The sequence below is a fragment of the Elephantulus edwardii genome, unplaced genomic scaffold (genome assembly GCF_000299155.1).
Source record: "Elephantulus edwardii isolate Elephantulus edwardi_28Jun2011 unplaced genomic scaffold, EleEdw1.0 scaffold00028, whole genome shotgun sequence".
In the NCBI taxonomy this organism is placed as follows: domain Eukaryota; kingdom Metazoa; phylum Chordata; class Mammalia; order Macroscelidea; family Macroscelididae; genus Elephantulus; species Elephantulus edwardii.
Window position 1 is genome coordinate 11197630 of NW_006399778.1, and position 16024 is coordinate 11213653.

A 16024-nucleotide genomic window follows, 5' to 3' on the forward strand; every position below is an offset into this window, starting at 1 on the left:
CTCTTATAAAATGTATTTGCAATGAATAAGTCATTGATTTTACAAAATTCAATCATTCTATCTCCAGCCTCATTCCTGTCACCAAGCCCATGCCTTCCGACAAAAATCCTGATGTTAGAGGAAAAATATTTCCGTGTGTCACGTATCATGTTAGTTACAGCTTTTCATGGATACCCACTATCAGGTCAAGAATGTTCTCTTATATTATTACTAGTTTGGTTTTTCCCTTTTTTGTGTGTGTCCATTAAAATAATCTTGTGGAGTTTGTCCTTTATTCTGTTAATAATTATATATGAACATTCCTTAGTTTAGTTGCTATGTCAAGTCAGAAACTATACGGTTTTTTTGTTTTGTTGTACTCTGCTACCTTAAAGTCCATTGGTCTTATATTTTGAAAGAATCTTTTAAAATTATGTTACATAATCTTGTAACATGATGTGCTAGCTCTTTGGAAAGTAATGGCTCACTGAATTACACTATTATCATTGACAATAGTGGTGGTTTCATTGAAGGGTATTAGGCTCACTTGATTAATTTTAGGAAAATACATATTTAGACATCCTGACTGACCATAGTTGTTCTTTTGGGTATATTCAATGAAAAAGGTATCATCTTTCCTTGAGACAGTCATCTTTGCTTATGTGGCAGATGAGATTTATGTGCTTTCCTATGTCATTCATAAAATATTTAGTGTTTTTTATATATACAATATTAAAAAGGCATGTATCAAAGGATTGAAATTTAATAAAATGATTTTTACTTCATTAGAATTATTTCTAAATGAAATTGACTGTTGTCTTAAATGTGTCAGTGAAGACTGTGATAACTACTGAAAATTTTTGTGCCATCACTTTTATTTATGCTAATATGGCAGCAGTTTTGCGGATCATTTTGAGAAATACTGTTAGAGAGCATATGTGATGTCCTCCTGTTCGCCCTTCCTACTTATTTGTTTTCTTGCCTTTCATCCTTGAACTATGCTGTAGAATTTTCTGTTGTATAAAATAGCTATAAAATATCATCAAGCTTTTTATTTGCCGTTATCTTTATAGTACTTAACTGTTACTTTTAGAACGGCTTTGCTTTTTAGATTCAGAAAAGAGTAATATTTTCAAATAAAAATAAAATATCTTCATTTATTGGGAGGGGAGCTCTGGTGGCATATATGTATAAAGCTCCTCAGAAATCCAGTGGAGGCGTCAGTTCTGAATTGATTCCAATTCAGCAGCATTTTAATTGAGTTGAGTTTACTGGAAGCATAACATGTTAACCTGCTTATTAAAGTAGATCTGTTAGTATCTTTGAGTTAGGTTGGCTGTTACTGATTTAGTTTGGATAAGGGGTAGATGGAAGAAAAAATACCCATCGGAGGGTTGGGACTCCTCAGTTAGATTAAATACCTGTTGAATAGAAAGTCCCTAACCTGACAATTTATTGTAAAACATATCTGTGCTAATGCAGGAACTCCGACCCACCTGGTGCAGAGGAGTCTTGTCTTGACCTGCTTTGGGAGTGTTGTCTTGATGCTTTTCTCTTCCTCCTTGGAAAACAGCTGAAGAAATCAGGGGAGAAGCCCCTGCTTGGTGGAAGCCTGATGGAATATGCAATCTTGTCTGCCATTGCTGCCATGAATGAGCCGAAGACTTGCTCCACCACTGCTCTGAAGAAGTATGTCCTGGAGAACCACCCAGGGACCAATTCAAACTACCAAAGTAAGATTGAGGGTTGTGTGAATTTAACTGGAATAAAGGGAACTTATATGAACTTTATATGAAAACTAAGAAGATTGTGCCATTAGCATCAAAAAACAGTAACTGCTCACTGAAGAACAAGAGAAATAGCTTTACAGATATATCACTTACAGAAAGGCAAGTGAAGATGCTAAAGCTTTATCCTTCATTTACAGTGTTTGCTGAAGATAAAAAGTCTTGTTTCTTTAGCTCCAACTTTTTTTTGCATTTAATTTTATAGTAATTAATAAATCTCTAGGTTCTAAACATCTCTCGTGTATCTCTTTTTGCACACTTCAAAATGTTTATTTGCATAAGTGATACAAAAGCATTTCAGCCATAATCTTAGAATATTTACTACTTTGGTTATTTCTTATCAACTTCCTATTATTAGGTCCAGTTGAGTCACAGAGACTGTACAACAGTGTAAACCTGCCGAGCCCTGTGCAATCCTCAGAGTTACGGCTATGCTTTGACTGTGTCACTACATTTTGTTGAGGGTCTTTTTTTGCTTGCCCTCTACTGTCAGGCATGATGATCTTATCCAGGGACTAGCCTCAGTTGTTAGTATGTCCAGAATATGTGGAAGAACTCTGGTCATCTTTGTTTCTAAGGAACATTCTGACTGCCCTTCTTAATGACTTAAGCCACTAATGTTGGTCCCAAGGCTGTCTGAGCCTTCACTGGATTTCTGAGGATATAAATCATTTTGGGAGGAAACCACCCATCTTTTTCCCACATAGCACCTGATGATCTGCTGACTTTGTGGTTAGCAGCCAGAAACATCAAGCACTTATGACTTAAACCATATAAAATAATTTTTTTCAGAAGAGTATTTTCTTTATGAGGAGTTAATTTGTGATGAGACAATTTCAGCAATATTATAGAACAGTGAGATTGTGTAACTTCTCAGCTACTAAAGTGAAGTAGGCACTGTGTCAGGATGAGGAGTGTGGAAATTAAGTAATAAGATGCAAACATATTTTCAATAAAAAGATTGTCTTAAAGTATTGCTATTGACTTCTAGTGTATTTGTGGTATAAGTTTTTTAAAGTTATGGAGAAATGCTTTCTGGGTTTTTTTTAAAGCTTTACTAACTGTCTTTTTTTTTTTTTTTTGTGGTGAGAAAAATTTATTACATTTAGAATTAGCCCGCTGGACTCAGTTTAGATGATCCCAATTTTGTTGGCAACATCCAAAGCATCATAATCAGGAGCAAGTCGAACATAGGCCTTCTTCTCTCCATCAGGCCTAATCAAAGTGTTGACCTTAGCCACATCAGTGTCATAGAGCTTCTTTACAGCTTGTTTAATTTGGTGCTTATTGGCCTTGACATCCACAATGAACACAAGTGTGTTGTTATCTTCTATCTTCTTCATAGCTGACTCAGTGGTCAGGGGAAATTTGATGATGGCATAGTGGTCAAGCTTGTTTCTCCTGGGAGCGCTCTTCCGGGGGTATTTGGGCTGCCGCTGGAGTCTCAGCGTCTTAGGCCGCTGGAACGTGGGTGACGTGCAGATCTTCTTTTTTTTTTTTGGCTGTGGACGCCTTTCAGGACTGCCTTCTTGGCCTTCAATGCCTTTGCTTTGGCTTCAGTTTTGGGAGGGGCAGGGACTTCCTTCTTCGCTTTAGGCACCATCTTCGTAGAAAGGCTAACTGTCTTATTTTTTGATGGTTTCTTTTTTTTTTTTAAGGGTATATGCTCTGTTCAATTGTGCATATTGACTTTTATATAGTCTATGTTAGGATTTTTCTCTCTTAACCAAGTTTGTTAAATCAGATTCATTTATTAACCTCTACACTTTGATTAGCAGCTAATTTTTTTGACACTTGAATCATCATAGAAAGTATTTCTCATGATTTTTTTAAAAAATAAAAATTGATTAAACATTTAGGACTCAAAATACTATTTTGTAACTGTTGATTTATAAGAAATTGGTTCTCTTTATTATATGTTCTAAATGATTATCAAGCATTCAAAAGATATTAGAATAGATGGAAGTAATGGTAATATGAATTCTAGTCTCCTGTTTACTTCTAGCCATCTCTGTAACTTTAAAGCAACTTTCTTAATCTATTTGTACTCTCATTTTTTTTTTCAAAATGAGAAAATTTGACTCCATGACCTTGAAAGTGTCTTATTATTTAATCTTGTCAAATTTATGAGTATTTAATAGATGTTCAGTGAAAAGATATTTGGCCACTAAAGATTAGTGCATGTCACTTGCTATATGTCACAAGTCATTGAGTTGATGAGCCTCTGTGATTAAAAGAATTATCAGTCTGAATACTACAAAATTTTTCTCTCTTCTGAATTTTATTTTATTTTTTTTCTCAGTGCATCTGCTGAAGAAAACTCTACAGAAGTGTGAAAAGAATGGCTGGATGGAACAGATCTCTGGTAAAGGATTCAGTGGCACCTTCCAGCTCTGTTTTCCTTATTATCCCAGGTAAGCATTTAATCCCAAGTAATATGTATTGAACATTATAAATTTATATTTGAACATAAACTTTAACACATAAACATGGCAGTGTTTGGGAGAATAGAACACGTCATTTACAAGAACAGTTTTGCTATACTGGAGAGCTTCTTAAGACCAGCATTTCTTAAAACCAGGCACGGGATTCTTTGAGATTCTTGTCTATCTTTTTGATACTTTTTTCCTTCATAAAGTAAATGAAAATGGCAGAAAGAGTTAGAGGATTACATGTCTGTTAATTTTTACTGTCCAACACAAAATAAAACTTGGACTTCTTCCAGAAGTATTCTGCCTTCTTCATATTGTAGTTCAGCAATGAATGAATGAAAATCCAGTCTGTCTGTAAACATTGTTAAAATCACAATAAAAAAATAAAAAGATGCAAGACTAAAAAAGATAAATAGGAATATCTGTATGCGCTGGTCTCTAGTTTTATTACCGTATACTTTCATCTCCAGTAAACCACTTTACAGATACCACTGAGATTGTATTTTTCGCATGAGGATAGTATAGTTGTTGTTGTTTTGTTTTGTTTTAAATTTAGGTTGTTTATTTTTCATTTCAATGAACATCTCCAGAGATTTTGGGATTCCATTCATTCATTGTTGCACCCTTCTCCCCACACAAACCCCTCCCCCCTCCCCCCCCCCATTTGCTCCTCTCCTTGAAAAGCAAAAGAAAAACTCCCTCATTGGTACACAATACCCCCCCAACACCTCCCCAAACCCCACCCCCTAGCCCCAAATATAATCCACTCTACAACCCTCATTGCATACTCCTACGATAAAAATAATGCCCTAGATAGTATAGTTTTGAATCAGGAGTTCTGCCATCAAGAACAAAGATGACTTAGAATCTTGATAACCTTTTCTAAAGCTTTGAAGAGATTCAAGTCTTGCAGTGCTTCAGACATTTTTGCGAGGATCATGAGAGCAAAAAGTAGGCTCCACTGTGTAGACTGTTCACTGCTCATTGGCGCATGTGATGCCATATAATCAGTGCCTTAAAAGTAAAAAGCAGTTGCAGATAAACTATTAAATGGAGGGAAATGGAACTGAGCTGTGGTCTGGGACATCCATTGATTTGTTACCAGTTTGTGGGAGTTTTTTAGAGGGCTTGGGTTTGGTTTTTCATTTTTTTCCATTGTAAAATAATTCTGTTGACACTTCTGGGGAGCAAGATGAGAAATGTCTTGAGGGATGAGCTTCTATGTTCATATTTTTCCATACCTTTGATGGTGGTGTGGTGTGGGGTTTTTTCCTTTTTTATCTTTCTATCTGTTATTACTACTACTACTACTATTCTGTTATAGCCCAGGAGTTCTATTTCCAAAGAAAGAGTCAGAAGATTCTAAAGAGGAGGATGAAGATGAAGATGATTCCTCAGAAGAAGACGAAGACTCTGAAGATGAAGAGCCACCTCCTAAAAGAAGGTGTGTCAGGAGGAATAACCCTTCTCCTGGGGAGGGTAGAAGTGTAACAGGAAAGGATACTAGTAGGTGAGAGGCTGAAGGTGGAATATCTTTTAAATGTCTGGTAATCTTAAATTCTTTTTTGACATTTGGACGACTTCTTGAAAATTCACAGGCTCTAAACCTAATGAAACACTAACCATGTAATTTTCTGTATCTATAGTCATAATTTGAGTATTCAAATAGAAATGGTCCCACTTTTTTTTCTTAAAAACATCATAGAATTGTGTAGATTTCCCTGAATTGTTAAATTATTATTTAATTTTAATAATTTAAATATCAATTTATAATTATTTAACAGTAATTAAATAACAATTATAATTTAATAATTCCTTTTGACTCATGGTAGCTAATAAACAGCAAATCATGTTCCTAGTCATAACAGAAGTGATTTCTTCCTATACTGTTTCTCTTTTAGCTTATTTGGTTTTTCTGGCAAAGTGTATCTCATATACTAAGTAGTTCTTTCCCCTTGGGTTCTTACAGGTTTCAGAAGAAAACCCCAGCCAAGTCCCCAGGGAAAACGGCAGCCATGAAGCAGAGAGGCCCCAAACCCCCAGTTAAAATTCCTGCAGCCCAGAGAGGAAAAGCTAGGCCCCTGCCCAAGAAAGCCCCTTCCAAGGCCAAAACTCCTGCCAAGAAAGCCAGACCCACACCCTCAGTCATCAAGAAATCCAGTGGTAGTTCTTCAAAGAAGCCTGCAGCCAGTGTGAGAAAGGAAGTAAAATTGCCTGGTAAGGGCAAATCCACCATGAAGAAGTCTTTCAAAGCAAAAAAGTAACTTTTCTAGGGAAAGAAGGTATCATAATGAAATTCAAATTTTTATTTTCTAAGGTCAGTGTGCATTTGTTTTACTTTTGATGCTTATAAAATTACTTTCCTTCCCCACCCACCCCCAAGAACATTGTGGTGAGGGAATATAAATAAACCAATTTAGGCATTTGGTTAGCTTTAGGTGCTGTTCCTGATGCCTGCCCTTCCCCTCAGCTATTTTAATTTACACTATTGCCCTGAACTTTCCTTAACTATACTTGCCATATTCTCCCTTTCCTAGCCCCTTTCTTTGCTTTGCTTTTTTTTTTTATGCTCAGCTTTAGTTCTCCCCAACATCACCTTCTAATTTTGTGTTACTAGTTGAAGAGATTTTTATATTGTAGAAAGCATCATGAACAGGATGCTAGTCAGGTGCTAGAAGTAAAAAAGAACCCATGCAGCCCTGACTAAATTATAAAGCCTCCTCACAGGAGACTTTAGTCATAACTACAGTAATTGGTCTTATTTATAAAATCACTCCACTAACTTCTCTCCAACTGTAAACACAGAGATAGCTTTGGGAATATAAGCCAAAAAGATGATCTCAATAGATTTTGAAGATGAAGGACTCCTTTAGGCCACTTGTCACATTGATTAACTTGTAGGTACTGTTGTAAGCCCGTGACATTATGTTCACTCCTTTAACAGCAAGCACACATTCTCTCCACCACTTTTTTTTTCTTTTCTTTTTTCCTTTTTTCAGAAGGGAAGTATAGGACTATACTAGATTTGATTTCTGGTGTCACCTATGTTACCAAATACCAAAATAGAGAAAATCTACTTGATCAAATGTTTAAATATATTTTTTAATATTTGGAGCATGAATTGTCACTTCCTGTTTGCCTTTTTTATAGGGAAATGTTGGAGAGTTACATCATTGCTAATGTAGAATTGTTAAGTAGGAAAACAGTTTGCTAAAATAAACTAGATTCCAGATACATCTGTGGATTTTTCTTCCCTCCTTTCCACAGCACTTTTGATATTAAGCAAGTGGCTTCCTTTTAAGGTATTTTAAAAAAACAAACAACCAAGGGGAAAACAGTTAAGCCCAACTACCTAACCCTTCCTTACTTGTATTTGTTTTAGTATTGTGAAGTTGTGTTGAATAGTACTAGCTTTCTTCTTGCAAAATTTCTGGTTATCATTTATCTTCCCTGTGACACTTGACATTTTAACTGTCTTAAACTTTTTGGTGTACATCTTCTGGCCCCTTATTGCTGCCAGAGGCTAAAAATATTTGTTTCATATTCATTCCATTACATTGTCTTCTGGGATCCCTTCGCAGCCTACACTGTGGCTGAGAAATGGACTTGAGAAGATTGGCTTGAATTAGATCCATAATCATGTGTGATCCCATCATGAGTTCATTGAAATTTGTGTTGCATGTAAGGCAATCTTTCCTGTTGTAAATCTTCCTTTTTTATGTACATATATTTTGAAAAATATGAATAAACATGAACTTTTAAAAGCTGCTGAACTAGCTTATTTTAAAGCTTCTAGTTTCTCCCTTTCTTAGTTAAATGTTGCCCCTACTTTGAATGTCTACTTCTTGGAATAGTAAAATGACATCCATTCTCCATTTTAATACAAACTTCAAATTTGCGTCTGAATTTTTCTATTGATGGTAATGATGTTTCTGGTTATGATAATACTGATTATTTTATGAATCAAAAGTTTTAAAAAATAATACATTTTCATTTTACTGAGTGCTATACCAAGAATAATTAATGCCTTTGAATTGTGGGGTTGGCAAAGAGTATTTCAAAAAAAAGGAACAAACCTCTCTGGAAGAAAGTGCAACCAGAGTGCTGCTTAGAGGCAAAGATAGTGAAAGAAACTGTCTCACATTATTTGTGCGTATTGTCAGGGTCCGTCCGTGAAAAAAGATAGCATTCAGGAAGAGGTATGAGAAAAAAAGAGATAACCCTCATCAAGATGAATTGATACAATGACATTAACAGTGGGCTTAATCATATCACACAGGGAGAGAATGATACAGAATAGGCCAGGGTTCAGATCTCCTGTTCATAGGCTCTCTACATGAGTCATAGTTGACTCAGTGGCAGCTCAATGACAACATAATCAAGAGCATAGACCCCAGTTTTTCTTGGTTTCAGTCTATGTTCATAGATTATTAAAAAAAAAAAGCACTGCAAAGATTGTCCTTAATAATGGATAAGTCCCACCACAACAAGATAAAGGTAAATAATCCAATAGAAAAATGGGCACAGGATATGAATAGACACTTCACCAAAGATGATATTCAGATGGCTAACAAGCACATGATGAAATGTTCAAAATCACTAGCTCTAAGAGAGATGCAAATTAAAGCAACTATGACATATCATCTCACCCCAGTCAGAATAGCAAAATTTAACAGAACAGCAAGCAACAAATGGCTCACGAGGTTGTGGAGAGACAGGAACCCTTATTCACTGTTGGTGGGAGTGTAAAATGGTGCAACCACTGTGAAAGGCAGTGTGGCACTTTCTCAAAAAGTTGCAAATTTTGAGAAAGCGCCACACCGCCTTCCACAGTGGTTGCACCATTTTGACCCAGCAATTCCACTACTGGGAATATACCCCAAAGAGACCATAACTGACATCTAAGCAGATATATGCACACCCATGTTTATCACAGCTTTGTTCACAGTAGCAAGGAGTTGGAAACTACCTAAGTACCCATCAACAAACGAATGGATAGAGAAGCTGTGGTATATTCACACTATGGAATACTATGCTGCATTGAAAAACAAGGAACTCATGCAATATTATTCAAAATGGGTGACTCTGGAGGATATTATGCAGAGTGAAGTATCTCAGTCACAAAAGGATAAATACTGCATGGTGCCACTGTTGTAAAACAGGACTGACATCAGGGTTGAGAGGAGACTGAGAAAGATGGGATAAATTATGTATACAGCGTTGAAACAGATAAGGGAGAAAACTGTTTAAAAGGGATATGTGATTAGATATTTTTGTCATGACAGGAGTCCAGAGGGAAGGCTACAGAGTGGAGTAGACCTGGGGGAGGGTTTGTAAAACAATGAAAGAATTTTACTTTTCCAAGAGGGTAATGTACTAGGGGGGAGGGTTGGGAAGGGAGAAAAGTACAATGAATGAATGGAAACCCAAAGTCTCTGTAAATTTTCATTGAAATTAATAATAGATTAAAAAAAAAGAACTGTGAACAACACCAGATCAAAGGGGCAGCATTTTCCCGGGGACAAAGCTCAGTAGGCAGGAAATGGTAGGATTAATGGAAATGAGAATTACATGGAAAGAGGGGGAAGAGTTCCATCGGTTGTATTATAATTAACGTCAGAAAACAAAATGTATGAATGATGGAATGGAAAACCTATTTGCTGTGTAAACTTTGACTCAAGTTACAATTTTAAAAATGTCATTAAAAAAATACAAGTGTTTCAAGTAAAAAAAAAATGGACAAGTCCATAATAATAATGTAATAATAATGGACAAGTGAAAAGACTATACCTAAGACCAAAAGTTTGGCAGACCACAGTTTAAAAAAATGTGATAAACCCTAAATGACTAGAACGTAATTCTAGTTTCCATGTGTGCACTTTGGCAAATTAATATTTCTTAATATTATTGGTGCTTAGAATTCTCTACTCTTAAAAGTTGTATGATTTTAATTGATTCCTTTGTTTTCTATTACTGCTCTTTAGATTTACAAAATAGCCCCTCAGTGGCTACATAATACATAAGGATCTTTTCCCTCAGATGTTTTTGACAGAACAGAATGTAAAATGTTTACTTAATGTTAGCAGACAAGAGAACTGCAACCCCACAAATTTTTTTAACGTGCCCAGCCTTCTTGAGCTTGGATTGATGACCAGCATTCTCTTGGTGGCTTAGTGAACTCAATTAAAGTTTTCACTTTGTGAAACTGCATAAAGGCAAACTTTGATAGGAAACTCATACAGGAGTGAACTACTTAACCTACAAATAGAAAATTTTCATTACAGAGAATGGTTAAGAATAGAAAAGCGTATAACACAGATAGAACCTAGTGTAACCATTCACAGGAAATTAATGAAAGGACCTCTGCCCAAGTATAAATTTTAGGAAACCAGGTATAATTTTAATCATGTAGTGTAACCATTCACAGGAAATTAATGAAAGGACTTCTGCCCAAGTATAAATTTTAGGAAACCACGTATAATTTTAATCATGTCTATTTGCTATAATTAACGGGATTACATGAAAACAATAGCTGGAGGATGCCACATGCTGTTGATATTTTTTCATCACTACTTTTTTTTATTGAGATTTTAATGAAAGATTATAGAGAACTTGGATTTCCATTCATTCATTCATTCATTGTTACACATTTCATCAGTACTCTTAAGGAGCTCTGGTAAACTGTCAGTTAAGTTGTACTGCAATACCAAAGGCACGCAGTTCTAATCCATCAGCTGCTCCATGGGAGAAGGGTGGAGAGGCTCCTCTTACGTGGTTTACTCCCTCTGAAAACTCACTGGAGGGTCAGTAATGGGTCCGTTCTGACTCAACAGTAGACAGTGACTTGCCAGATTGTGCCAGGCTACTTTGCTAACTTACTAAGGGTGTCCCTTAAGTTTCTCAGATGGCTGAATTTTCTGGATATGATGCTTGGTTAGTAATCACTAGCTGGAATATTTCAAATTGTTGCTTTATATTCTTGATTCTGAAGAAATCTTACTCTATGCTATCTTTGATTTTGGTTATCTAATATTGACAGATAATTCCTAAACCCACACAGTTTCACATCATCCTTGATCACACATTTTACTCCCTAAGAATTTTTGTATGTGCTAATGAAATTCTTCTGTCAAACCTGAATTCCTTATGTTAGTTGTATAATACAAGAATAGGAGGAAGACTAAACAGGCACTTCCCTTGTGCAGCTTGCTGAATCATGCTTGCTGAAGATGAGAACTTGAAATGCTGCAGAAGGTCAAAGACTACAGCCCTCAATATAGATTGTGTCTCAAGAAAAATTCTCACCTCAGGACAAATAAGTGACATTGTGGTGGATGAGGGAAAGATGCAAATTGTGAACAATCTCAACTTGGATCCTCAACGCCTTTGGTACCAGCACTCTGGACATCTGGAGACACAAAATTTTTTTCTGTCAGGGACCTTTCCAAATTACTGAAGGGTAATGATGTCAGTTTGAAGACTAAGGTTCAGACCACAGTATTTTCACTTTTCTTTCTGAGATTGGGACAATGAATAAAAATGACAAAAGAATTGATGCCTTTAGTTGCATTGGAGAAGAGCACTGAATACCCCATGGACTTCCAAAAGAACAAACATAATCGTGGGAAAAGTATAGTCAGTGTACTCCTTAGAGACAATAGCAAAGCTTTGTCTTATACTTTGGGCCTGTTGCTAGAAGAGGTTATTCCTCAGAAAAGGACATCATGCTTAGGAAGGTGAAGAGTAAGCCAACGAGAGAAAGACCTTCAGTGAAATAGATTGACACAATGACTGCAGCAATGGGCTCAAGTATGTCTGACATAAGTATAGCACGGGATAGGACAGGCTTCAGAGCTGTTCATAGGATTGTTATGAGTCATACTAAATAACACTCAGCAACCTGTTATGTAGCTCAAACTGGTAGATTAAGAAATTTTCCTCAATTCCAAATTAAGGTTGCTGCCTTAATTTGGAATTGTCACCCAGCCTAGCATCTGTAGCTATGTTGTTTACCATCGAGTTGGAACCACTCCATAGCTGACCCTCCAGCAGTTTTTCAAAGGCAGTTAATTGCACTAGAAGAGATTTTCCATCATTTGTGAAGCAGCTGGTGGATTTCAACCATGCATGCCTTCGGGATTGCAGCACAGCTTCTTGCCACTAGGCCACCAGAGCTCCCTGAAGCCATAGTCCTGCAAATTAATCCATGGAGGTTATTGCTTAGTGCCAATGCTGTCTTGGGTAAGCTGTTTAACCTCTCCAAGCCAAAACATTCTCATCAGTAAAATAAGGATGTTGGGTCATTGCTGTGGATTGAATGGCCTCCCACAATGTGTGTTGTAGATAATAATAAAAGCCATAGGTGTAAATCCTGTGGTTATAAGCTCATTTGGAAATAGTTATGTAACTGCAGCATATTCATACAGGATGTCTCTCATTCAGTGTTAAAACAATTTTCAAGAAATAGGTGAAGCAAGCTGAGAGAGGAAGAGGCAAACCACATGGAAAACTAAAAAAAAAAAAAAAAAACCCAAAAGAAGAAAACAAGAACTTTGTTCCAGAACTTAAAGAAATCCTTCCCCCAGAGTCAACACCCTGAGTTCACGATACTTCTGGCAGATAGACTCCACCAGTAGCTCCACAAGGGGAAGAGAAATCTCCTGTACAGTTTATTGTCTCCTGAAAACTCACTGGAGAGTCATCTGTGAGTTGGTTCTAAATCAGTGACAGTGATGTTTTGGGGATTTTTTTTATTTTACCAAAAACAAAGATTCTCACCACTGGGCCAATTGGCAGCATCATAATGGATGGTGAAGAGATTGTGATTGTTTACAATTTTGGTTTGTTTGGCTCTGCAGTCAACACTCTTGGCACCAGCAGCCAGGAAATTAGAACATGTATTGCGATGACAAAGTCTGTGGTTAGAGACCTCTCTGAAGTGTAACGATGTCAGTTTGGAGACTAAGGTGCATATGATACATGCCATGATCTTTACAATCACTTGCTGTGCATCAGAGAGCTGGACAATGACTAGGGATGATAGAAGGAGAATGGATGCCTTTGAGCTGTGGTGTTGGAGAAGAGTGTTGAATATACCATCAACTGCTAAGAAAACAAACAGGTTTGTCCTGGAGAGGATGAAGCTGGGCTGCTCCTTAGAGGCAAGAATTCTGAAGCTTCATTGGACATACTTTGGACATGTTGTAAGGAGGGACCAGTCCTTGAAGAGGGATGGCATGCTTGGGAAGGTGGAGGGACAGCGGAGGAGGGAAAGACACTTGATGAGATGGATTGATTCAGTGACTAGGGTAATGGGGTCGGTGTTTTGGAGATTGTGAGATTGGCACAGGATAGGACAGGGTTTAGGGCTGTTGTACATAGGGTCGCTATAAGTCACAGACAACTCGATGACACATAAATTTTTTAGCCTCCATAAAATAACTATTTTTAACATTGATAGTACTTTAGCTTGTGTTTTATATGTTTAGCTTATTACTTGGCCTTTCTTTTTTTTTAAAATACACTCCTAGGCCTCCAATTTTATTATAGTCTCTAGAGGCCAGCAGACTTTTTGACTTGGGCCAATTGGCAACACCATGATAGATGGAGTAGAGATTGATGTTGTTAACACATAGCTTGTTTGTCTCAACAATCAACACTCTTGGCACCAGCAGTCAGAAAATCAAAAGATTAAATGTACTGGGGAAAAGTGCTGCCAGGGACGTCTCTAGAGTACTTAAAAGCAATAATGTCAGTCTAGAGACTAAGGTGTGCCTGATCCAGGCCATGGTGTTCACAATTACTTACCATGCATCAGAGAGCTGGAAGATGACTAAGGATGACAGAAGAAGAATTGATGCCTTTGAGTGTGCTGGAGAAGCATCTTGAACATACAATGGACTGCTGAGAAAACAAGTCCTCTTTGAGAGGGTGAAACCAAGTTTCACCTTGGAGGGTAGGATTTTGAAGCTCTGTCTTACATACTTTGGGCATGTGGCCAGGAGGGGCTCTTTTCCTGGGAGAAGGACATCATGCTTGGAAGGGTGGAGAGACAGCACAGGAGAGGGAGACCCCAGATGAGATGGATTGATAAAGTAACTGGGGCAATGGGGGGTAGGTGTGTTGGAGTCAGCGAGACTAGCTCAGGACAGGGCAGGCTTCAGAGCTGTTGTACATAGAGTCGCTGTGAGTCACAGGTGACTCATGTAACAACTGGGTAGAAATTAATTCATTAATATTTCCTCCTGTCCCTCTTACCTGAATTTTTTCCACACTTGTCTATGTATCAGAATTTAATCAATGGCAATGGGTTCTTTTTCACAGGGACAAGTACTGGAATCCATTCTTTGTTCCCCCTGCTTCTCTTCTAAGGAGATCAGTTAGCAAGAAGATCAACATCCTGAGGCATCAGTTTTATTCAAGGTGTTGGAGAACAGTGCTGTTAATAGCAATATTGAAACAAATGAGATGAAGTATAAAATCCTCAATAACTGATAAAATACAATGAAATTTAATAGAGCCTCAGGATCACAACCAACATCCCTGCTAACAGCAGTCAAGAAGTCAGATGCGCTGTACTGGGAAAACACGATGTCAAAGACCTCTCAAAGAGCAACGAGGAGTTTATAAACACTAAGGTGTACCTGATCCAAGCATTAGCCAAGTATTTTCAATTGCTTGCTCTGCTTTGGAAAGTCAGACTTTGAATAAGGACGACAGAAGAACAATCGATGCCTTTGAACTGTAATATTGGAGAAGAGTACTGAATATCCATCCCATGGACTGCCAAAAGAACACGTCTATCTTGGACAAAACACAAGGAAGTGCTTCTTAGAGGCAGGGAGGGTCTCACATCCTGTTGCCAGGAGAGACCAGTCTCTGGAAAACCATGTTCTGGGAAAGGTCAGAGCAGAAGACCATCAAGATGGCTTGAGCATATCAGACATGGTGAGGTTGGCTGAGTAAGGCAAGGTGCATACCTCCTATTCATAGCGTCACTATGTCATAGTCAACTCAGTGGCACCTAAAACAGCAAAAACAGCGGCATCCGTTTAAAGGCTGTCTTGATTAACCACCACGGAATGCACTTTCACTCTACTCAGAATAAGTGAAAATTGCTGTGCCACCGATGCCGCTTTGAGAGGGAAAGTTGAGGCATCTTGTGTACTTCCTCTTTGTACCTCACCTGTGCAGCCTCAGGTTCTCATATAGCTTCCCCCCATCTGATGTTTTTCTGATACTTAAACCTCAACACCTTCAGCCAGTCAATACTTTATAGATTGTTGTCTGTTTCTTAAATAAATGTGATGGAGTCTTAATCAGTGTCACGTCGTTATGTACCGTTGAGAGCTAACTCGCAGCTGACCCTGTGACTTAGATGGGCCTGGGAGATGGCCCATCTTTCTCCTCTAGAGCAGACAGCTGGTGGCTTTGATCCGCTTGCCTTTGTGTTGGCAGCGCAGCTCCCTAGAACTTCCTGTTGTTTTGTACCATTGGCTTGGAACCAAGCTCTCTAGCAGGTTGTCACAGGCAGTAAACCACACAGGAGAAGATTGCCCATCTTTTCCTCTGCATTCAAATTATGTGCCTGTGGGTTAGCAGTGGAATTCCTTAGCACTAAGCTTCTCACAACATGAAACTGAACTTTGATAAATGTCCATACTTATAGAAAGGCTTCAGGCCTTTTTGTCGTAGGTTTGCTATGAGTCATGCCTCGACAGCAATCAACAAGCCTCTCTATTCGTGCTTACTAAAAATTACACTGAGAAGTCTGCAGTCAGGGACCTTTCCGAATTATTGAGGCACAGTGATGTCAGTCTGAGGACT

General features: G+C 37.8%; 1 protein-coding gene across 2 annotated transcripts in view; it reads left to right on the forward strand.

Annotated features, from left to right (window-relative positions):
* Nucleotides 1-6680, forward strand: part of HP1BP3 (heterochromatin protein 1, binding protein 3) — a 38163-nt gene extending 31483 nt beyond the window's left edge. Inside the window, exons 9-12 of one of the 2 annotated variants that reach the window (XM_006883570.1) lie at nucleotides 1553-1712; nucleotides 4069-4180; nucleotides 5523-5642; nucleotides 6168-6635. In XM_006883570.1, coding sequence (XP_006883632.1) covers nucleotides 1553-1712; nucleotides 4069-4180; nucleotides 5523-5642; nucleotides 6168-6462 — 687 coding nt within the window. In that variant the 3' untranslated portion in view covers nucleotides 6463-6635. Of the gene's footprint in view, nucleotides 1-1552; nucleotides 1713-4068; nucleotides 4181-5522; nucleotides 5643-6167 lie in introns of both variants that reach the window. The other variant, XM_006883569.1, reaches the window with a different exon arrangement.
* The last annotated feature ends 9344 nt before the right edge of the window (nucleotides 6681-16024 follow it).